The 22,897-nt window shown below is 48.7% G+C and overlaps 1 protein-coding gene across 1 annotated transcript in view; it reads right to left on the reverse strand.

Annotated features, from left to right (window-relative positions):
- Positions 1 to 22,897, reverse strand: part of spag17 (sperm associated antigen 17) — a 382,475-nt gene that overhangs the window by 108,536 nt on the left and 251,042 nt on the right. Inside the window, exons 38-41 of the mRNA XM_072513741.1 lie at positions 20,188 to 20,361; positions 14,451 to 14,564; positions 5,242 to 5,293; positions 162 to 258 (exon numbers count right to left, since the gene is read on the reverse strand). Of these exons, the coding sequence (XP_072369842.1) occupies positions 162 to 258; positions 5,242 to 5,293; positions 14,451 to 14,564; positions 20,188 to 20,361 (437 nt within the window). The remainder of the gene's footprint in view (positions 1 to 161; positions 259 to 5,241; positions 5,294 to 14,450; positions 14,565 to 20,187; positions 20,362 to 22,897) is intronic.

The raw sequence follows: 22,897 nt of genomic DNA on the forward strand, positions 1-22,897 counted from the left end.
CATAAAATTGGGCTGCATTATTAAAGTTCTTTTGTTCCTGAAAATGCTGTTGGCCATTTAAGTAATCTCTGTTTTGATACCATTTAATGGCTTTTGTGGTATGGAGAATATCGCAAAAAGCAAAGGAATACCAATGGTCTGTGAAGATTGGAGTGACGTACCTTTTCAAGTTTACTTCAGTCCATTCACAGGTCGACGTCTCTGTTGTGCTCTTGAAATTGGATCCCACAACATCCTCATAAATTGAGGCTACATCAACTGTAACAAGTAACAAAACTAGAAGGTGTGTAAAAACTATATAGACTGTCAGTTTTATTAGCTCACACTAATGCTGAAGATATCTTGCTAACCCTGAAGGTAGCAGGACAGTTCAATAAGACGCAAATGAAAAATAAAGGTAAGGTAAAGTCGCCATCGTCCCAGATGACAGGATGCAGTTTTCCTCTTTGAGGGAGAGAGCCGACTGGAATCCTTATAAGAGCAGGGAGGTAATGCTGGAATTCTATAAAACATTAATTAGACCTTGAGTACTTTGTACAGTTTTGGATACCCTATTATAGACAGGAGGTAATTCCGCAGGAATCAGTGCTGGGACCTTTGCTGTCGTAGTATGTATAAATGATTTGGAGGAAAATGTAACTGCTCTGATTAGTAAGTTTGCAGATGACACAAAGGTTGGTGGAATTGCGGATAGCGATGAGGACTGTCAGAGGATACAGCAGGATTTAGATCGTTTGGAGACTTGGGCGGAGAGATGGCAGATGGAGTTTAATCCGGACAAATGTGAGGTAATGCATTTTGGAAGGTCTAATGCAGGTAGGGCGACCTGATAGAGGTCTACAAAATTATGAGGGGCATAGACAGAGTGGATAGTCAGAGGCTTTTTCCAAGGGTAGAGGGGTCAATTACTAGGGGGCATAGGTTTAAGGTGCGAGGGGCAAGGTTTCGAGAAGATGTACGAGGCAAGTTTTTTTACACAGATGGTAGTGGGTGCCTGGAACTTGCTGGCGGAGGAGGTGGTGGAAGCAGGGACGATAGTGACATTTAAGGGGCATCTTGACAACTGCATGAACAGGATGGGAATAGAGGGATACGGACCCAGGAAGTGTAGAAGATTTTAATTTAGACAGGCAGCATGGTCGGCACAGGCTTGGAGGGCCGAAGGGCCTGATCCTGTGCTGTACTTTTCTTTGTTCTTTGTAATTGCCCTGGAGAGGGTTCAAAAGAGATTGATGAGGATTTTGCCAGTACTAGAAAATTGCAGCAATGAACATAGAACATCCATTGCAGAAGGAGGCCATTCGGCCCATCAAGTCTGCACCGACCCATTTAAGCTCTCACTTCCACCCTATCCCCCTAACCCAATAACCCCATCTCACCTTTTTTGGCCACTAAGGGCAATTTATCATGGCCAATCCACCTAACCTGCACGTCTTTGGACTGTGGGAGGAAACCGGAGCACCCAGAGGAAACCCACGCAGACACGGGGAGAACGTACAGACTCCACACAGACAGTGACCCAGCAGGGAATCGAACTTTGGACCCTGGCGCTGTGAAGTCTCAGTGCTATCCACTTGTGCAACCGTGCTGCCCTGAAGCACAAGTGGAAGATTTGATAGGCTGGGACCGTCCCTCGAACAGAGGAGGCTGATTGGGGATTGAATTGAGATGTACAAAATTGTGAGGGGCCTGGATGGAGTAGATATTAAGGGCCTGCTTACTCTAGGAGAGGTTATTCATGAAGGACAACCTTCTCAACCCTCCCCTCGCCTGAGGTGTGGTGATCCTCAGGTTAAATCACCACCAGTCGGCTCTCTCCCTCAAAGGGAAAAACAGCCTATGGTCACCTGGGACGATGGCCACTTTACCTTACCTTTACTTTAGGAGAGTTCTTATATCGCATCTCATCGGATAATTGCACCACTGTATCTGGTTGCGATTCGGTGTAAGCTTTTGTTAGCCCACTGACTGGGACGATCAACCGCTCCACTAGATTCAGGGCCTCACATGCATCCGCTCGAACTCACTCAGGAACGTTTCCATCACTTCTAGGAGCTGGGCTCGGTGTCCCTCTCTGAACCCCTCTGCTTCTTTCAAACCCATCAGGATGGATGACAAGCCACGTAGCAGGATCTCAACAGTACGGAGGCAGGTCTCCACCAGTGAAAGGGCTCTCTCAAGTACAAAAACCTCCTTGTACTCCTCCAAAGCCATCACAAAGTACCGCACAACTGTTGGAAGTGAGATCTGATGAACTGCACCGCAGAGCCGAGACTTTCAGTCAGGATAACATCTCCATTGGCAACCAACACCTGACACACACAACATCTCCGAGACGGGAGACCACTCAATAGCAACTGTGTCACTGAAAGTAGGGACCCACCCCAGCCCATTCCAGCCATCGGACAATCAAGGATTTTAGCATTTATCATGGCTCATCCTTGCAAATACCAAACACTTCTCGGGACATAGCACATGGCATGTAACCCAAGAAAAGACAAATACGAAATGTGCAACAGGACGAAAAGACGGATTAAAAGATTGTCATGGGGGTGTCCCTTTAAGAAATGTTTTGTCTTATCACATGGCTTCAGTGATGTCATTGTGTGGGTGGAGCTGGGCTGTGGCTCTGAGTTTTACTTTCGCTTTGGTTTGGGTTTTGTGGCTCTGAGTTTTTTTGCTTTTATTTTCACATTTGGCAGCTGTATTCAGACCGACAAGTATCTTGGAGTCTCTCTCTCTGCACTTTAAAAGCTGTTTCCAGATTATGTGATAACTTGAAAAGAAATAACTGCTTTCTGGAGGGAATTCAAACCTGATGTTTTGAATAGGAAACAAGAATGTATACCAGGTCTGAGTGCTGTGTGCTGGGCCACACCTTTGAAAAGGGGTTTCTGGTTTACGGGATCTTGTTACTAAACTGGAACAGCTTAAAGGGTGAATTTCTAAAGGGTTATACATAGAGTACTGTAGTTGTGTGGGATATTTATGTTGTCATTGATAAAAATGCTTACTGTGTGTATTTATAAATATGTTAACTAAATTCGTAGAATAAACTTTGTTTTTGATTAAAAGTGCTGAAGGCCTGTGTTGAATAACACCTGAAAGGCAGCCCTTGTATTTCCCACAAGCAAAATTAATAGACAGTTGAAGGTCAGGTGAACTCCATGATATACTTTGGAGTTTTCTAAACACTGGCCCATAACAAGATGAGCAGAATTAGAGCTCGTAAAAATGCAACCACCCCTCGCTCGCATTTCATGACCTTCCTGACAACATTTTGGAAGATTTGAAATATCAGTAAAATTTCTATTTCCTGAGAAACTAACAAATTAAATTTGTAAATGGTCCATCATATCTTTTTTAAAGTAATTTTCAGTGAATAGAAATCAGGTTATTCATTTAAACTCTTTTAAAAATGCTTTTTTTTGATAAACCCATTTAGAATGCATTAATAAAATTCCACCAGGTTACTAATGCTAAATACATTAAGGATTTTTTAATGTGTGAGAAAAAGATCAATTTTTAAAATTTTGCGCATTTATACTGGTTCAAGAATGATTTTATATTTGTTATGCAAGTAAGTTTCAATGGAAACTTGAAATCACGGGCTGGATTCTCGGCCCCGCCACGCCACTATTCTGTCTCGACCGGCCGGCGGCATTCTCCGTTACGTTGGCCATCAATGGGGTTTCCCATTGTGGGGCAGCCCCACGCCTTCGGGAAACCCCCGGGCGCCGGCAAAACGGAGCACCTCGCCGGCGGAGAATCCCGCCCCATATCTTCAATTTAGAAAACCATTCTGAGCACAATTTGAACCCTGGCTGCTGATTGTGGCCAATGTGGAAACTTCACTTTACACCTCTCAAACGAAGCAGAAATGAGGGGCTGGATTCTCCGCCCCACCGCGCCACATTTCTGCCCCAACCCGCCGGCGGGATTCTCCGTTATGCAGGCCGGTCAATGGGGTTTCCCATTGTGGGGCAGCCCCACGCCGTTGGGAAACCCATGGGCACCGGCAAAACAGAGAATCCTGCCGGCGGAGAATTCCGCCCCAAGGGAATCTGGAGACCTGAGGCCATATATAATTTTCAGGTGTTGCAGGCAAAGGGGCAAATTTTGGTTCTTCTCACTCAGACAGAAAGTATCAGTGAGAGGAAAATGGGCGAATATGATGGGTGGGATTCCCTGACCCCCCGCCGGGTCGGAGAATCGCTGGGGGGCGGCTTGAATCCCGCCCCCGCCGGCCGGCGAATTCCCCAGCACCGAAAATTCGGCGGGGGCGGGAATCGCACCGCGCTGGTCGGCGGGCCCCACCCGGCGATTCTCCGGCCCGCGATGGGCCAAAGTCCCGCTGCTGTCATGGCAGTCCCGCCGACATGAATCAAACCACCTACCTTATCAGCGGGAATGGCGGCGCGGGCGGGCTCCGGGGTCCTGGGGAGGGCGCCGGGCGATCTGGCCCCGGGGGGTGCTCCCACGGTGGCCTGGCCCGCAATCGGGGCCCACCGACCAGCGGGCGGGCCTGTGCCGTGGGGGCACTCTTTTCCTTCCGCCTTGGCCACAGCCTCCGCGATGGCCGATGCGGAAGTGACCCCATCCTGCGCATGCGCGGGGATGATGTCAGCAGCCGCTGACGCTCCTGTGCATGCGCGGACCTCCGCCGACCGGCAAAGTCCTTTCGGCCCCCGCTGGCATGGCGCCAAAGGCCTTTCCCGGTGGCTGGCGGCGCGCCAACCATTCCGGCGTGGGGCTAGCCCCTCAAGGTGAGGGCTTGGCCCCTAAAGGGGTGGAGAAATCCGCGCCTTTGGGGTGGCCCGACGCCGGAGTGGTTCACTCCACTCCATCCCGCCGGGACCCCCCGCCACGCCGGGTAGGGGAGAATCCCGCCCCTGAACTCAATTGGAGCCAGCACAAAATTTGACACTTAAAATTGTACTCTATTTTGCGAACCTCCCAGCTACATAGCACCTGGTTATTTCATGCGTCTGTATTGTTATATTCAATTTTCAGTAGTCAGAAATATTTCTCCCTGTGGCTAGATTGAATAATAAACTCTGATAAAGCCTTCAGCATAAAACTATTGTGGATAGATCCCAGTTATCCAATGATTGAAGGATCTAAAACGCTGTCCATTTTTAAATAATGTTGGAATTGCAACAGGTTTTAGATTTTTTTTGGTGACATTGATAATTATTTAAAAGTGCCATGCTTTCATCAAGTAAAAATCTGGGAATGTACCTTTGCTTGCTTCTTTCTCTTCCATTTGACACACGTCATCATCAGGGGCGGACTGCATAGGAATGATAATATAGATTTTGTGATAATTTTAGAAGTACAGTCCAATAGAAATAAATGACAAAGATATACAGTATAGATGTAAAATATTAAATATTAAAAGATTATTATTATTGTCAAAAGTAGGCTTACATTAACACTGCAATGAAGTTACTGTGAAAATCCCCAAGTTGCCACACTCCGGCGCCTGTTCGGGTACATGGAGGGAGAATTCAGAATGTCCAATTCATCTAACAAGCACGTCTTTTGGGACTTGTGGGAAGAAACCAGAGCACTCAGAGGAAACCTACGCAGACGCGGGGAGAACGTGCAGACTCCGCACAGACAGTGACCTTGAATGCCTCAATTAAGTCACCTCTTAACCTTCTTCTCTCTAACGAAAACAGCCTCAAGTCCCTCAGCCTTTCCTCATAAGATCTTCCCTCCATACCAGGCAACATTCTGGTAAATCTCCTCTGCACCCTTTCCAATGCTTCCACATCCTTCCTATAATGCGGCGACCAGAATTGCACGCAATACTCCAAATGCGGCCGCACCAGAGTTTTGTACAGCTGCAACATGACCTCCTGGCTCCGAAACTCAATCCCTCTACCAATAAAAGCTAACACACCGTACGCCTTCTTAACAACCCTCTCAACCTGGGTGGCAACTTTCAGGGATCTATGTACATGGACACCGGGATCTCTCTGCTCATCCACACTGCCAAGAATCTTACCATTAGCCCAGTACTCTGTCTTCCTGTTATTCCTTCCAAAATGAATCACCTCACACTTTTCTGCATTAAACTCCATTTGCCACCTCTCAGCCCAGCGCTGCAGCTTATCTATGTCCCTCTGTAACTTGTAACATCCTTCCGCACTGTCCACAACTCCACCGACTTTAGTGTCATCTGCAAATTTACTCATCCATCCTTCTACGCCCTCCTCCAGGTCATTTATAAAAATGACAAACAGCAGTGGCTCGAAAACAGATCCTTGTGGTACACCACTAGTAACTGGACTCCAGTCTGAACATTTCCCATCAACCACCATCCTTTGTCTTCTTCCAGCTAGCCAATTTCTGATCCAAACTGCTAAATCACCCTGAATCCCATGCCTCCATATTTTCTGCAGTAGCCTACCGTGGGGAACCTTATCAAACGCTTTACTGAAATCCATATACACCACATCAACTGCTTTACCCTCATCCACCTGTTTGGTCACCTTCTCAAAGAACTCAATAAGGTTTGTGAGGCATGACCTACCATTCACAAAACCGTGTTGACTATCTCTAATCAAATTATTCCTTTCCAGATCATTATCCATCCTATCTCTTATAAACCTTTCCAAGATTTTGCCCACAATAGAAGTAAGGCTCACTGGTCTATAGTTACCGGGGTTGTCTCTACTCCCCTTCTTGAACAAGGGGACAACATTTGCTATCCTGCAGTCTTCTGGCACTATTCCTGTAGACAAAGATGACTTAAAGATCAAAGCCAAAGGCTCAGCAATCTCCTCCCTAGCTTCCCAGAGAATCCTAGGATAAATCCCATCCGGCCCAGGGGACTTATCTATTTTCACACTTTCCAGAATTGCTAACACCTCCTCCTTATGAACCTCAAGCCCTTCTAGTCGAGTAGCCTGAATCTCAGTATTCTCCTCGACAACATTGTCTTTTTCCTGTGTGAATACTGACAAAAAATATTCATTTAGCACCTCTCCTATCTCCTCGGACTCCAAGCACAACTTCCCACTACTGTCCTTGACTGGCCCTACTCTTACCCTAGTCAATCTTTTATCCTGACATATCTATAGAAAGCTTTTGGGTTATCCTTGATCCTACCTGCCAAAGACTTCTCATGTCCCCTCCTGGTTCTTGTTAGCTCTCTCTTTAGGTCCTTCCTAGCTAACTTGTAACTCTTGAGTGCCCTAACTGAACCTTCATGTCTCATCTTTACATAAGCCTCCCTCTTCCTCTTGACAAGTGTTTTGACTGCTTTAGTAAACCACGGTTCCCTTGCTCGACCACTTCCTCCCTGCCTGACAGGTACATACTTATCAAGGACACGCATTAGCTGTTCCTTGAACAAGCTCCACATTTACATTGTGCCCATCCCTGCAGTTTTCCTCTCCACCCAATGCATCCTAAGTCTTGCCTCATCCCATCATAATTGCCTTTCCCCCAGAGATAACTCTTGCCCTGCGGTATATACCTATCCCTTTCCATCACTAAAGTAAACGTAATCGAATTGTGGTCACTATCACCAAAGTGCTCACCTACCTCCAAATATAATACCTGTCCTGGTTCATTACCCAGTACCAAATCCAATATGGCCTCGCCTCTCATTGGCCTGTCTACATACTGTCAGGAAACCCTCCTGCACACATTGGACAAAAACGGACCCATCTAAAGTACTTGAACTATAGCGTTAACAGTCAATATTTGGAAAGTTAAAGTCCCCCATAACAACTACCCTGTTGCTTTCGCTCCTATCCAGAATCATCTTTGCAATCCTTTCCTCTACATCCCTGGAACTTTTCAGAGGCCTATAGAAAACCCCTAACAGGGTGACCTCTCCTTTCCTGTTTCTAACCTCAGCCCATACTACCTCAGTAGACGAGTCCTCATCAAACATCCTTTCTGCCAGCATAATACTGTCCTTGACTAACAATGCCACCCCTCCCCCTCTTTTACCACCTTCCCTGAGCTTACTGAAATATCTAAACCCCGACACCTGCAACAACCATGCCTGTCCCTGCTCTATCCATGTCTCCGAAATGGCAACAACATCGAACATCTTGATCCAAGACGCTTTCGTGGCAGGTATGCTGTCCTCCCAAATCCGCCAGCGATCGCTGGAAAAAAACACCCTAGGCCTCAAGGAGGCACGGGCCCTTACAGGCTCCCTGGATGTGGCCTCACGAAACGCCCGCAATTACGTTCCCGACCGCGCGGCAGCCCCCTGGGCAGTGTGGAACCTCTCCACAGCCGACCCCGAGACATCTCCCATCCCCCCACAAGCTTGTGCTGCAAGGCGGCCTGGCAACCCCGGGGGGCCCCGCTGCTACTTTTGCGGGCAGGCCAAGCACCCCCGGCAGCGCTGCACAGCCCGCGCAGCCACCTGCAAGGGATGCCGTAAAAAGGACCACTTCGTGGTGGAATGCCAGACCCGTGCGGTCACCGCGCTGGTGGCGAATGCGGACCGCCACCACAAACCTCTCCACGGTCCCCGTGCGGCCAGTGGGCGCCGCCATCTTCCTCCTCCAGGGCCACGTGCGGCCCCCGGGTGCCGCCATCTTGTCCCGCGGACGCCACGTTTGATGGATGGGCGCCGCAATTTTCTGCACCCCCAGCCATGTGCGACCAATGGGAGCCGCCATCTTGGATGGACTCCCAGGACCCCAGCTCGGCTGACCGCACACCGCCCGAAGAGAACACTCAACTGCTGCGATTAGCCTCGGTGACCCTGCACCAGTCCCGGCCTCGAACACTCTCAACTGCTACAACAACAGTACTAATCAACGGGCACGAAACGTCCTGCTTAATCGACCCTGGGAGCACGGAGAGCTCATACACCCCGACACGGTAAGGCGCTGTTCTCTCCTCGTCCACCCCGTCAATCAAAAAATCTCCCTGGCCTCCGGTTCCCACTCAGTAGAGATAAAGGGGTTTTGTGTAGCAAACCTCACGGCCCAGGGAAGGGAGTTTAGAAATTACCGGCTCTACGTCCTTCCCCACCTCTGCGCGGCCACACTCCTAGGTTTAGACTTCCAGTGTAATCTCCAAAGTCTAACTTTCAAATTTGGCGGCCCTATACCCCCCCTCACTGTCTGCGGCCTCGTGACCCTCAAGGTGGATCTTAAGTCCGCCGACCACCAGCTCCTGATCCGCACTACTGACCGCAAATACACTGCCTTCGAGGCGGATGGGCGGCTCTACCACTTCTTAAGGGTTCCCTTCGGTGTCACTAACGGGATCTCGGTCTTCCAGCGCGAGATGGACCGAATGGTTGACCGGTACGGTTTACGGGCAACATTCCCGTATCTCGATAATGTCACCATCTGCGGCCACGACCAGCAGGACCACGTCACCAACCTCCGAAAATTCCTCCAGACTGCAAAGATCCTTAAACTTACGTATAACAAGGATAAATGCGTGTTTAGCACCGACCGCCTCGCCATCCTCAGCTACGCAGTGCGAAATGGAGTTATAGGCCCCGGCCCTGAACACATGCGCCCCCTTATGGAGTTCCCTCTCCCTCACTGCTCCAAGGCCCTGAAGTGCTGCCTCGGGTTTTTCTCTTACTATGCCCAGTGGGTCCCCAACTATGTGGACAAGGTCCGTCCCCTGATCCAATCCACAGTTTTTCCTCTGTCGATAGAGGCCCGCCAGGTCTTCAGCTGCATCAAAGCAGACATTGCAAAGGTCACGATGCACGCCATCGCCGAGTCCCTCCCCTTCCAGGTCGAGAGCGACGCTTTTGACGTAGCTCTGGCGGCCACCCTCAACCAAGCGGGCAGACCCATGGCCTTCTTCTCCCGAACCCTCCATGCTTCCGAAAGCCGCCACTCCTCAGTCGAAAAGGAGGCCCAGGCCATAGTAGAAGCTGTGCGACATTGGAGGCATTACCTGGCCGGCAGGAGATTCACTCTCCTCACTGACCAACGGTCGGTTGCTTTCACGTTCGATAATGCACAGCGGGGCAAGATAATAAACAATAAGATCTTGCGGTGGAGGATCGAACTCTCCACCTACAACTACGAGATCTTGTATCGTCCCGGCTAGCAAAACGAGCCTCCTGATGCCCTGTCCCGCGGCACATGTGCCAACACACAAGTGGACCGCCTCCGAGCCCTCCACGAGGACCTCTGCCACCCGGGGGTCACTCGCTTTTTCCACTTTATCAAGACCCGCAACCTGCCCTACTCAATCGAGGAGGTCAGGACAGCCACCAGGGACTGCCAAATCTGCGCGGAGTGCAAACCGCAATTCTACCGGCCAGAGAAAGCGCACCTGATAAAGGCTTCCGTCCCTTTGAATGCCTCATCATGGATTTCAAAGGCCCCCTCCCCTCCACCGACCGCAACACGTACTTCCTGAACGTGATTGACGAGTACTCCCGGTTCCCATTCGCCATCCACTGCCCCGACATGACCGCAACCACCGTCATTAAGGCCCTCCATAGCATCTTTGCACTGTTCGGGTTCCCCGCTTACATACATAGTGATAGGCGGGTCCTCCTTTATGAGCGACGAACTGCGTCAATTCCTGCTCAGCAAGGGCATCGCGTCGAGCAGGATGACCAGTTACAACCTCTGGGGTAACGGACAGGTAGAGAGGGAGAACAGAGCTGGAAGACCGTCCTACTGGACCTACGGTCCAGGAATCTCCCAGTCTCCCGCTGGCAGGAAGTCCTCCCAGATGCCCTCTACTCCATCCGGTCACTGCTTTGTACCACGACCAACCAAACACCTCACAAACGTCTCCTTGTCTTCCCCAAGATGTCCTCCTCTGGGACCTCGCTCCCGACCTGGCTGGCAGCTCCCGGACCCATCCTGCTCCGAAAACACGTGCGGGCGCACAAGTCGGACCCGTTGGCCGAGAGGGTCCATTTTCTCCATGCTAACCCCCAGTACGCCTACGTGGTGTACCCCGAAGGCCGACAAGATACGGTCTCCCTACGAGACCTGGCGCCCGTCGGATCCCTACGCACACCCCAGCCACCAGTCCCACCCTCCCTCGCACTGGTGCACCTTACAGGAGGATCGGTCCTTCCGCCGACCCCATCTAGGCCCCCCCACCCACCAACACACGCCGCAGATGCTCCCTTCCCAGGTTAACTGTTTTCCCCACCAGCGCTGTCTAGGTGTGTTGAAGCTGCCACAGAGATCGAGGCCACGCTCCCGGAGTCACAGACTCCCGAGCCTCCACCGGAGTCACCACCAAAGCTTCGACAATCACAGAGGACGACCAAGGCCCCTGATCGACTGATTGCTTCATTTTAAAGTGTATATAGTTCATTGTGAATCTGTAAATAGTTACAAAATGCTGTATGGAGGTATTACGGTACCTCCATAACTATAATTTCTACCACGTTACCATGTTGTAATATCAAGCCACCACCCCCGCCGGACTCTTTTTTAACAGGGGGTGAATGTGGTAGTCTGTGTAGAGGTATTACGGTACTTGGTAATGCTGGAACACCATTGGTAGATATTGTATGTTTCCTATTGGTCAATCTGTATGGTAGCTCCGCCCTGCAAGTCTGGGTATAAGAGCCCATGCCGCCCCAGCACATGAGCTGCTGGGGGAAACATCTAGCTTATTAAAGCCTTCAGTTGGACTACAACCTCGCTTTAGCGGTCATTGATCGTGCATCAGTCTGCAATTTTAGCAGACATTAAGCTGTTTAAACTAAATTTGAGATGTCTCTTTTAAAGCAGCAAAACCATTGATATGATTTTGTTAAATGTCAAAATGTTTATACTTGCACAGTGCTGCTTCATGATGATAGATATTATTTCCTTTAGGTTAGGTTTGTGACAGAGAAAATTATGATAATTTATGGGCCCAATTTACCGTCCGCATCCTGCCAGAATTGGGACGGGAGGCGACCAGTAGACCCCGCGAGAGGCATCTTCCGGGTTTCCCAATTGTTACGCTCACAAGATCTAACGAGATATTGTCGGATGTCATGATCTGGATCACCGTGCAGAGTTTAGTGAACTCTGCCAATGTCAGACTGGCTGGGCTGAGTGTTGTGTCGGGTGGGGGGGGGGCGGCGTCGAGAGATCAGGATGCCATTTAAAAATGGCGCCCTGATCTCTTCCTGCACCGAGTGGAGGTCCTCAGTCCAGGAAATGCAACTGAGTGCGGCCCTGGCGGGGCGTTCCCTGCTGAGGCTCAAATCCCCCCCCCCCCCCCCCCCCCCCAGAGTGCTGTTAGATAGCAAGGTGGTTCCTAGCGCATCCCGTCCAGAACGGGCTCTGTTTTCTCCATTAGATGGTACCCTACGGGACTAAGCTGAACTATAGATTGACATGAGAACAGAGGTAGGTCAGTTCAGTCCATCAAGATTATTTTGCTATTAAATTAGATCATGGCTGATCAGCATCTCTTTATTTATATGCTTTTGATATTCTTACTTAAAATATCTGTTGATTTTAGTGCCGAAAATTTCATTTGCCCAAGCATTCCCAGCCTTTTAGGGGAGAGTGTTCAGGTTTACACTACCCTTTACATGAGAAGTACTTCCTGATTTGACTCCTCAATGGCTTAGTTCTAATTTTAAAATTTTGGCCTTCTGTTCTGGATTCCCTTGTCAGAGGAAATCATGTATTTGTACCTACTCCATCAAATCCATTTATCATTTTAAATTCATTTATTATATACTGCTGGAATTAGCACGCTCCAAGGCTTCTGAGTTGGTGACATTGCCCTGTCAAGAGATGCTGACGACACATCTGAAACAGCGAAGGTGAAAACTCATCAGCCTTTCCTCCTGCCTAGTCAATGTTGTCGAGGCCTGACTACTGTGGAGGAGTGTGCTGAGGGTGCAAGCTGGAAGACTCACAGTTTTGGTGTTCTCAGTCAGATTGCTGTTGTTTCACACTCTCTTATTCAGCTTGGACCTAACAGTTTTTGTGAAGCAAACATGTGTTGATTTGACCATTGCAACAGATTGCTGGAGCCTAGATCTGTGAAGCTGTCAATGACTTTCAGTGTCACATTGCCAAGACTGATAGACGGTGGTATGGGAATATTCTGGACCATGACATTTGCCTTCCTGATGCTGATGGTCCAACCAAACTCTTTACAGGCATGAGATGGTCTGTCCATTTGCCGCTATTGTTTCTCAGCATGGCTTTGTGAAATATCATGCCCTCACTTTTGAATTAACATCTACCAGGTAAAGGTTAATTAGACTGTTTATTAGATCAATTTTTTTCAACTGAATAGGTTAGGAAAGGCAAGAGATTACATATACACATAAATTTAGAGTATCCAATTCTTTTCCTCCAATTAAGGGGAAATTTAGTGTTGCCAATCCACCTACCCTGCACATTTTTGGGTTGTGGGAGCGAAGCCGGAATCGAACCTGGACCTCGGCGCTATGAGGAAGCAGTGCTAACCACTGCGTCACTGTGCTGTCCTGCGTACAAGTTTTTTTAAGGGCAGACCTAGTTTTGTATTAGACAGTTCCTTTTACGCTGGAGAACAGTGAACGTGTGGATCAAGTTGCCAATTCACGCAATGATAATTGATTCACTGTATTACTCCAAGCAAACTAGATCTGTTTCTGGCTAAGCTGGAGATCATCTTGCATAAGAGGTAGGTGTCTTGTAATGTAAATCAGGGCAATGTAATCCCACAAGCCATTTTTGATTGCCCACAAGGATCAGAGAAGAATTAAACCCTAATTGGTTTTGTGTTTTTATCTGCTCTTTTGCCCCTCCCAATGGGTAGGAATTGTTTGTATTATGATGTATAAAGCATTACAACTATGTGGAGCAGGCTGGATGCACTAGTCGGTCCTTTCTTGTCCTTCATTTCCATATGTTTGTATATTGAACTTAACTCATTTGTTTACCATGGCTTCTTAACTTCAAAAGTACAGCCTTTGCTTTTTAGCGGTATTGTCCCAAGTGCCTCTTTCAATACTTCCCATTTTAATCTGCAGGTTTGCCCAATAACAGTTCAATTTTTTAATTATGGTTTTCAGTCAATTAGAATATAAATTTTGTCTGATTGTTTTGGTGCAGACGAGGCAAAGTTCTGGATCAGTGCCAATTCTAAAATTAATTTTCTGATGTGATTCACAATCCTCAGAAGTGAGTTCATCATAAGGAAATGGTGAATTTTAGTTACGGGCTGCTTTTTGAAACTGCCTCATGTCATTTCCAGTTGCATAAACCAGTCAAATATCAGCGTAATATTTTATTTTGTTGCATATCTTCACACCCAGACTGTTTCTCACTTGGGGAATAGTGAGTCCAAGTGATGGAAGGATTCCTGAGCTGATTACCAGCCTGATGAACTGCGCTATGAATACTCATTTCTTAGCCACCAAGTCCTCGTGTTAGACTCGATCCTGGAGTTTCTGGTCCAGATGTAGGGGCGCTACCGCTGTGCCACAAGACGCCCTAGTGTCAACTGCAACAGTGATTTCTTACCAGAGCCTGTTTGAGAAGATCAGCAGCATGTTCAAGTTCATTTTCATCACGTGGCTCCTTAGGTACCATTTCAATTAGCACTTGCTCTTTCTGCAGGTTGAGTTCTATGTACTTCTACAATTAAATATATATTACACAAACATCAGAAAATGTATAGAATGTCTACAATGTAATAATTCTTTGATTTATGTGATTCAATACCTTGGACAGAAAACAAACTTCTCAGTTTAAAATATCTATGATTCTACCAATCAGACCGATTTTATTTGGTTTTGGCACCAGGTACACCTATGCCTGTGACTAGTTGTTGTCCCCTTTCATTGGTCACAGAGTGGGTGCAGCATGCCCCAGCACTGTTTAGCTAGGGCTTCTTGACCCCATTCTCAGTCAAATGCTGCCTTGATGTCAAGGGAAGCTGCAATTAAGTCAGGAGCTGAGTGACCCTGGCGGAACCCAAACAAAGTGTCAGTGAGCAGGTTATTGCTGAATAAGTGCCACTTGAAACCACTGTTGATGACCCCTTCCATCACTTTACTGATGATCGAGAGTAGACTGATGGGGCAGTAATTGAATAGGTTGGATTTGTCCTGTTTCTTGTGTGCAGGACATACCTGAGCAATTTTCCACATTGCCAGGCCAGTGTTGTATTTGTACTGGAACAGCTTAGCTAGTGGCACAGCAAGTTCTGGAGCACAAGTCTTTATTGCTGGAATATTGTCAGGGCCCATAGCCTTTGCGGTATCCAGTGCCTTCAGCCATTACCTTACGTCACTTTAGAGTGAATCAAATTGGCTGAAGGCTGTCAAGTGCTGGGGACCTCTGGAGGAGGATGAGATGAATCATCTACTCTGCACTTCTGGCTGAAGATTGTTGTGAATGCACTAATGTGCTGGGCTCCTCCATTATTGAGGATGGGGATATTTGTGGAACCTTCTCTTCCAGAGAGTTGTTTAATTGCCCACTACCATTCACGGCTGTATGTGGCAGGATTGCAGAGCTTAGATCTGATCCATTGGTTGTGGAATTGTTTAGCTCTGTTTATTACTTGCTGCTTATGCTGTTTGGCACACGAGTAGTCCTGTGTTGTAGCTTCACCAAGTTGACACCTCATTTTTAGGTATGCCTGGTGTTGCTTCTGGCATGCCCTCCTGCACGCTTCATTGAACCAGAGCTGATCCCATGGCTTGGTGGTAATGTTAAGAGTGGAGAAATATGTCAGGCCATGAGGCTACAGATTGTCATTCAGTACAATTCTGCTGCTGATGATGGCCCACCATGCCTCATGGATGACCAGTCCTAAGTTGCTAGATCTGTTCGAAGCCATTTAGCATGGTGGTAAGCTACACAACATGATGGAGGGTATCCTCAATGTGAAGATGGGATTTTGTCTCTACAAGGACTCCACAAGATGGTCACTCCTACCGATACTGTCATGGACAGATACATCTGCGGCAGACAGGTTGGTGAGGACTATGTTTTTGCCTCTTGTTGGTTCCCTCACCACCCGGTCAGCTTCGTTTGTAGTGGTGTTACTGAATGACTCTTGGAAGTCCCCCACCCAGAGTAAGGGGCAATTTTAGTATGGCCAATCCACCTAACCTGCACATCTTTGGACTGTGTGAGGAAACCGTAGCATCCGGAGAAAACCCACACAGACACGAGAACGTGCAAACTCCACACAGATAGTCACCCAAGGCTGGAATTGAACCCAGGTGCCTGGCGCTGTGAGGCACTATGCCACATTGGCAATAGTTTCATGGTCATCATTGAACTTTTCAGATGTTTAATTGAATTTTAAATTCTGCCATCTACCACGGTGGGATTCGAACCCGGGTCCCCAGGGCATCACCCTGGATCTTTGGGCAATACCACTGTGCCACCACCTCCCCATGGATCTTTTTCTGGTTGGCAAGATGTAACGATGATGTGCCACAGGGATCAGTGCAGAGCCTCAACTGTTCGCAATTTATATAAATGACTCGGATTAAGGTTTGAAGGGTTTGGCTGCCTAGTTTGCTGATGACACAAACTTAGATAGGAAAGTAGCTTGTGAAGGGGACATAAGGAAGCTACAAAGGGACATAGATAGGTTAAGTGAGCTGTCAAAGATCTGGCAAATGGAGTATAACGTGAAAATGTGAAATTGTCCATTTTGGCAGGAAGCATTTTATCTAAATAAAAGGTGGGAGATTGCAGAGCTCGAAATTGCAGAGGGATCTGGGTGGTCTGGTGCATGAATCACAAGAGGCTAGTATGTAGGTAACGCAACTAATTAGGAATGCCAATAGAATGTTAGAATTTATTACGGAGGAAATTGAATACAAAAGTATGGAGGTTATGGTTCAGTTGTACAGGGCACGCGTGAGACCGTATGAAATGAAATGAAAATTTCATATTTGGAGTATTGTGTACAATATTGTTCACCATATTTAAGGAAGGATGTAAATGTGTTGAAAGCAGTTCAGAGAAGGTTTATTAGACTAATAACTGGAAAGAATGATTGGCTTATGAGGAAAAGTTGGACAGGCTAGACTTGTATCCGCTGGATTTTAGAAGAGTTAAGAGGTGACCTGATTGAAACATTTAAAATCCTGAAAGGAACTTGACCGGTTTTGGGAACTCTCTTCCTGAAAAGGTGGTGGAAACAGAACGTGGGATTGCCAGGCCGCTCTCGTCTGCGGGATCTTACGGTCCCGACAATGGCGAGATCCCTTCTGCGCGTCCCCTGATGGCGTACGGTGTGTATAATGGAAAACCCCATTGACAGCAGCAGGACCAGAAGATCCCACCACTGGCCAAAATCCCCCACTCAACGGAGATCCATAGCTTTTTTGGCACTTTGGGAGTCAGGAGATATGAGGATAAGGTAGAAAGTGGAGTTGATGTAGAAGTTCAGCCACATTCAAAGCCTCGAGGGGCTACATGATCTACTGCTGCGCCTATTTCTCATGTTCTTCCCTGAAGGACGGCATCTCTGACAGGTTTCCACTCTCTTAAGGCGGAACTCTCCCAACCCGCCTGGAATGTGTTTGGTGGCGAGCGGGTGCAATTCTCCCAATGGCAGTTCTTCTTCCCGCTGGCAAGTGGTGGAATGCTAATTGCATTAATTCAATTGATTGCTCATCAAATCAGCGGAATTAATTGCTCATTAAGTCCCACCGGAATCCTCACAGACCTTCCAATCTTGTGTCACGCCAGTGCCAAACCTGATTGATAAAGGCTGGTGTGCACAAGATGGCCCTCGGTTTACCAGAGGTGAATGCAACATCCGAAGTCTAGTTGCCTTAGTGATGCACTGCTCCTGATGAGTCATGCTCCTGCCTGCTAGGACAGACCGGTTCCTGACTGGTTTTCATGGACAGCACCATGCTGCTGGAACCATGGACCCTCCTGTGTCACCATCTCGGAGCAGTACTGCTCCTGGGGTTGGGGGCTCATGATGGCAGGCAGCGGAGCAAGGAGGTGAATGAAGAGGACAAATCGTGGAAGGCAGAGGGAAATCTGAGGGGAGGGAAACTAGACCACAACATGGCCGCATGGCATGCAGACAAGCAAGGGGGTTTAAGGCTAGCACATGTATTACTGGAAAGGGATAAAGATGACAGATCATGGGGTGAATACGTCTTAGTGCGGCACATTAGGGATGGTTCACATGAACACTGAAATGGGTTGGCGCTGCAGTGCTTTCTGAAGATTACTGTTGTTCACCGTCTTCATTGGAACCGGGAACTATATCAAGGCTCCCATTTAACTTCCGAGTCGGGCAGACAGCAGTCAGAGAGTGAAGACATTTCTGAGGTGAAATAGAAAGGAGCCACAGATAATAGACCAAATGGACCTCAGTCTGAAGCCAGAAGAAGAGACAGTGCAGAAGTGCAGTGGACTTGCTGCAGGAGCAATCGTTGGAAGCATGGTGTACACCAGCTGCAGAGAGGGACAAGAGTTGCATGCTCCACAGGAAAGATGCGCAGAGCTGTCCTACAGTCGATTAGTGGGATTCTCTGTTTCAGAAACTAAGTGTTGACGCCAGGACTGAATCGGTGGACATCTACGACAACTAAATTGACACGGTCCCGGAGCAATTCCGGATCCGTTAATGGGCTAGCACCGGCGCCACGTGAAACTTAATCGATTCCAATGAAATACGGTGTCTGATTCGCCGGGGTCTGGATTGACACTCGAAAGGCTAACAAGCAGCAGCTGCATATTAACACTCCGCTCCCCACACACACTCATCCCAGCCAACAAGACCAGGACTAGCTGCACCAGGTGGCTGGGGAACCCTAGGAGTTTGCTCCAGCCGCTCCCTCGTTCCAAGCTCGGGGGCCACCGGGCACTCCGAGGGAGGAGGTGGTGATGTAGCCCATGTCGGTGACTCACGCAGGGGAGGTGCTGGAGAAAATGCCTCAGACAGCATCCTCCCCTGCGTGAGGTAGCAGGACAGGTGAAAAGAACAGTGCAGAAGGAGACCATTCAGCCAACTCTTCAAAAGACCACACTGCCAAGGCCCAACCCCTCACTCTATTACTGCACACCATCCTAAGAGGCAACTTAGCATAGCCAATCCACTTAAGCTGCACATCTTTGGACTATGGGAGGAAACCGGAGTACCCAGAGGAAACCCTTGCCGACATGGGGAGCAACCTCCACACAGTCATCTGAGGTCAGAATCGAACCCAGGTCCCTGCTCCTATGAGACAGCTGTGCTAACCACTGGTAATAAAGGATAATAATCCACTGTTAATAGCGCATACAGTATTCTGGGCATTAGTAATAAGAACATAATAGGTACAAGAACACAGAGGTTATGCTGAACTTATACAAGACACCAGTTAGACCTCAGCTGGAGTATTATTTATAATTCTGGATCCCAAATGTTGGGACTGTTCTTCTTGGAGAGAAGGCTAAGAGGAAATTTATTTAAGGCGTTCAAAATCATGAGGGGGCTGGACAGAGTGGGTGTGGAGAAACTGTTCCCATTTGTAAAAGGATCAAGAAAGCGCGGAGAGAGCTTTAAAATGATTTGCAAAAGAAACAAATATGGTGTGAGAAAAAACGTTTTCAGAAAATGAGTGGTTTGGGCCTGGAAAGCACTGCCTGGAAATATGGTGGAGGCAGGTTCAATTCAGGCATTCAAGAGGGTATTCGATGATTATTTGAATAGGAACAATGGGCAAGGGTATATGGAAAAGACAGGTGAATGGCACTGAGTCATGATGCTCGTTTGGAGAACCAGTGTAGACACAATGGGCCAAATGGCCCCCCGCACTCGCATTTTGTGATTTTCCTTATGATCGCCTTCTGAAAAAGGTATCTATGAAATTCTATTGCCATATGCCTTACCCACAAATTTTAAGATTTTATTTTACAAATATTTATCAATTTCTCTTTTAAAGGTTTTATGGATTCTGTTCTCACCACTATGTCTGTTAGTGCATTCCATAACCTGACAACTTTGCTTAAAGCAATTCTCCCAACCTACCACTTGGTTATTATGGCTCTTATGGTGATGGTCTTAAATTATCCCCAAACACTGGTAATATATTTAATTTGTCATTTAAAACATTTATTAGCATGGCTGACCCATGGCAACTTTGGGAAAGATAAGTGAAATCTTTTTCTCGTGCATTTTGAGCTCTTGCAGTATCAATTAAAAACATTTTGGCCAGACGAATAAATGTATTATTTTGTTCTGTATTGAGATTCTCACTCCCCCGAAGAAGTTTAAATCAAAAACCTTAAGACAATTCTGCAATCGTTGCCGCATTTCTGTGTTTATGGGCTCATATTGAAAGAGCTGACGGACTTCTAGAACAGAGGGACATTTTAAGACAGGAGGAGAGGAAGTGTCCTCTTGCTCCATATTCAGATCCATGGGGTGTACACCAACAGCAGGGCCTGGTTTCTTGTACTGAAAACATTCGAAACAAAAAGAGAAATCAGTTTTTTTGGATCAGACAAGTAAAGATTTCTACATGTATAACTTCCACAATCAACATGACAGGAACTAATAGTAACAAGTTTAGATTATAAATATTTACTGCAGATTTTAAAATGTTAAAACAATCCCATATTGAGAGGATGAAAACATCACAAAGGGACCTCCGGGTGTGGCTATGCTGAGCTAAGTCACACGTTCGGCAGCTCCTGCCAGAAACAGACTTTTGGGCTCTTTTGAGGGGCCCCAACGGCAATTGTTCAACGGTTCCCAGTGTGGGAAGGTGACAGTGCGGCTCCCCCGGCACTGTATGGATTGGACCAGGAGTGGAGCGGTCAAGAAAGTGATTTTAGTGCAGCGAAAAGTGCGAGTGAGGAGAAGCAAGATGGCGGCGGGTGGAGACCAAGCAGTGTGGGCGCTATGGTCGCAGGAGCAGCAGGAGTTCCTCAAATGCTGCTTTGCGGCGCTGAAGGCAGAACTGCTAGGGCCGATGAAGGCGTCAATTGACAAGCTGGTGGAGACCCAGAAGGCCCAAGGGGCGGCGATCCGGGAGGTGCGGCAAAAAGTCTTGGAGAACGAGGATGAGATCTTGGGCCTGGCGGTGAAGGTGGAGGCGCACGTGGCACTGCACAAGAAGTGGCAAGAAAAATTTGAGGACATGGAGAATCGGTCGAGGAGGAATAATCTCCGGATTCTGGGACTCCTGTAGGGAGTGGAGGGGTCTGATGCCAGGGCGTATGTGGTCACGATGCTCGATGCGCTGATGGGTGCGGGAGATTTCCCGAGGCCCCTGGAGCTGGACGGGGCTCATCGAGTCCTGGCGAGGAGGCCCAACGGCAACGAGTCTCCAAGGGCGGTAATGGCGCGGTTCCACCGCTTTGTGGACAGGGAGTGTGTCCTGAGATGGGCCAAAAAAAAGAACGGAGCAGCAGGTGGGCGAACACAGAGATCTAAATATACCAGGACTGGAGCGCAGAGGTGGCCAAGAAGAGGGCAGGCTTCAACTGGGCTAAGGCGGTTCTACATCGGGAGGGGATGAAGTTCGGGATGCTGCAGCCAGGGCGATTGTGGGTCACATTTCAAGATCGGCACCACAGCTTTGAGATGCCGGAGGAGGCGTGGACCTTTATCGAAACTGAAAAGTTGGACTCGAACTGAGGGTTTGATGGGAGGGGGTGCCTAGGGGGGTTACTGTGTTTTGGGGTATGCTCTGTTCTGTTTTCTTTGGTGCTGGGTGGGATTGGGCGAAATGGTTTGATGTGGGGGCTGTGTGATGTGGGCGCCGGTGTTGGAAGGACAGGGGACCGCGGGGTGGGGGTGGGGGGGGGGGTTGGAGGCCCGGGAATGGGGAGTTGAGACAAGGCCGCAAAAAGGGAGCTGCACCAGAGGGGGCGGGGCCGGCTTGGATGGAAAGCGCAGGCTTTTTCAGCGCTAGGGAAGGAAGGGGGCGGGGCCGGGGGGGAAGGGCGGTGCTGGACAGGAGCATACGCTGATTGCCAGGGGGAGGTGGAGGGATTCTCACATGGGGGGGGGTCGATGGAGTGGCGGGAGAGGCCGTGGTCAGTAGGAGTCAGCTGACTTACGGGAGTGCCATGGGGGGAGCAAAATGGCTAGAGGAGGATCTAGCTGGGGGGGAACTGGATTGCTGCTGCATTGGCCAAAGGGGAGCTGGAGCTTGGAGAGGGAGTCGGGGCGGGGGTCTGCCGCCTGGGGGAATAGAGGGAGCGGGATGCGCGGGCATGTGTCTGGCCTAAAAAGGGAGATGTCTAGTTGGCAGGATTGGGGGGGGGGGGGGGGCCTGACCCGGCTGATAACTTGGAATGTGAGGGGCCTGAATGGGCCGGTCAAGAGGGCCCGGGTGTTCGCGCACCTAAAAGGACTGAAGGCAGATGTGGTTATGCTCCAGGAGATGCATTTGAAGGTGGCAGATCAGGTTAGGCTGAGAAAGGGGTGGGTAGGGCAGGTCTTTGACTCGGGGTTGGACGTGAAGAATAGAGGGGTAGCGATTCTGGTGGGGAAGCGGGTGTCGTTTGAGGCGCTGAACATTGTGGCAGATAATGGAGGTCGGTACGTGATGGTGAGTGGTAGGTTGCAGGGGGTGCGGGTGGTATTGGTGAACGTATATGCCCCGAATTGGGATGATGCCGGATTTATGAAGCGCATGTTGGGTCGGATTCCGGATTTGGAGGCAGGGAGCCTGATAATGGGGGGGGACTTCAACACGGTGCTGGACACAGCACTGGACCGTTCCAGGTCCAGGACGGGTAAGAGGCCGGCTGTGGCCATGGTGCTTAGGGGGTTTATCGACCAGATGGGGGGGAGTGGATCCATGGAGGTTTGCGAGGCCGGTGGCCAGGGAATTTTCCTTTTTTTCCCACGTCCATAAAACCTACTCCCAGATAGATTTTTTCATCGTGAGTAGGGCGCTAATCCCAAGAGTGGAGGGCACGGAATATTCGGCCATAGCCATTTCAGATCATGCCCCGCATTGGGTGGAGCTGGAGCTGGG

The sequence above is a fragment of the Scyliorhinus torazame genome, chromosome 8 (genome assembly GCF_047496885.1).
Source record: "Scyliorhinus torazame isolate Kashiwa2021f chromosome 8, sScyTor2.1, whole genome shotgun sequence".
In the NCBI taxonomy this organism is placed as follows: Eukaryota; Metazoa; Chordata; class Chondrichthyes; order Carcharhiniformes; family Scyliorhinidae; genus Scyliorhinus; species Scyliorhinus torazame.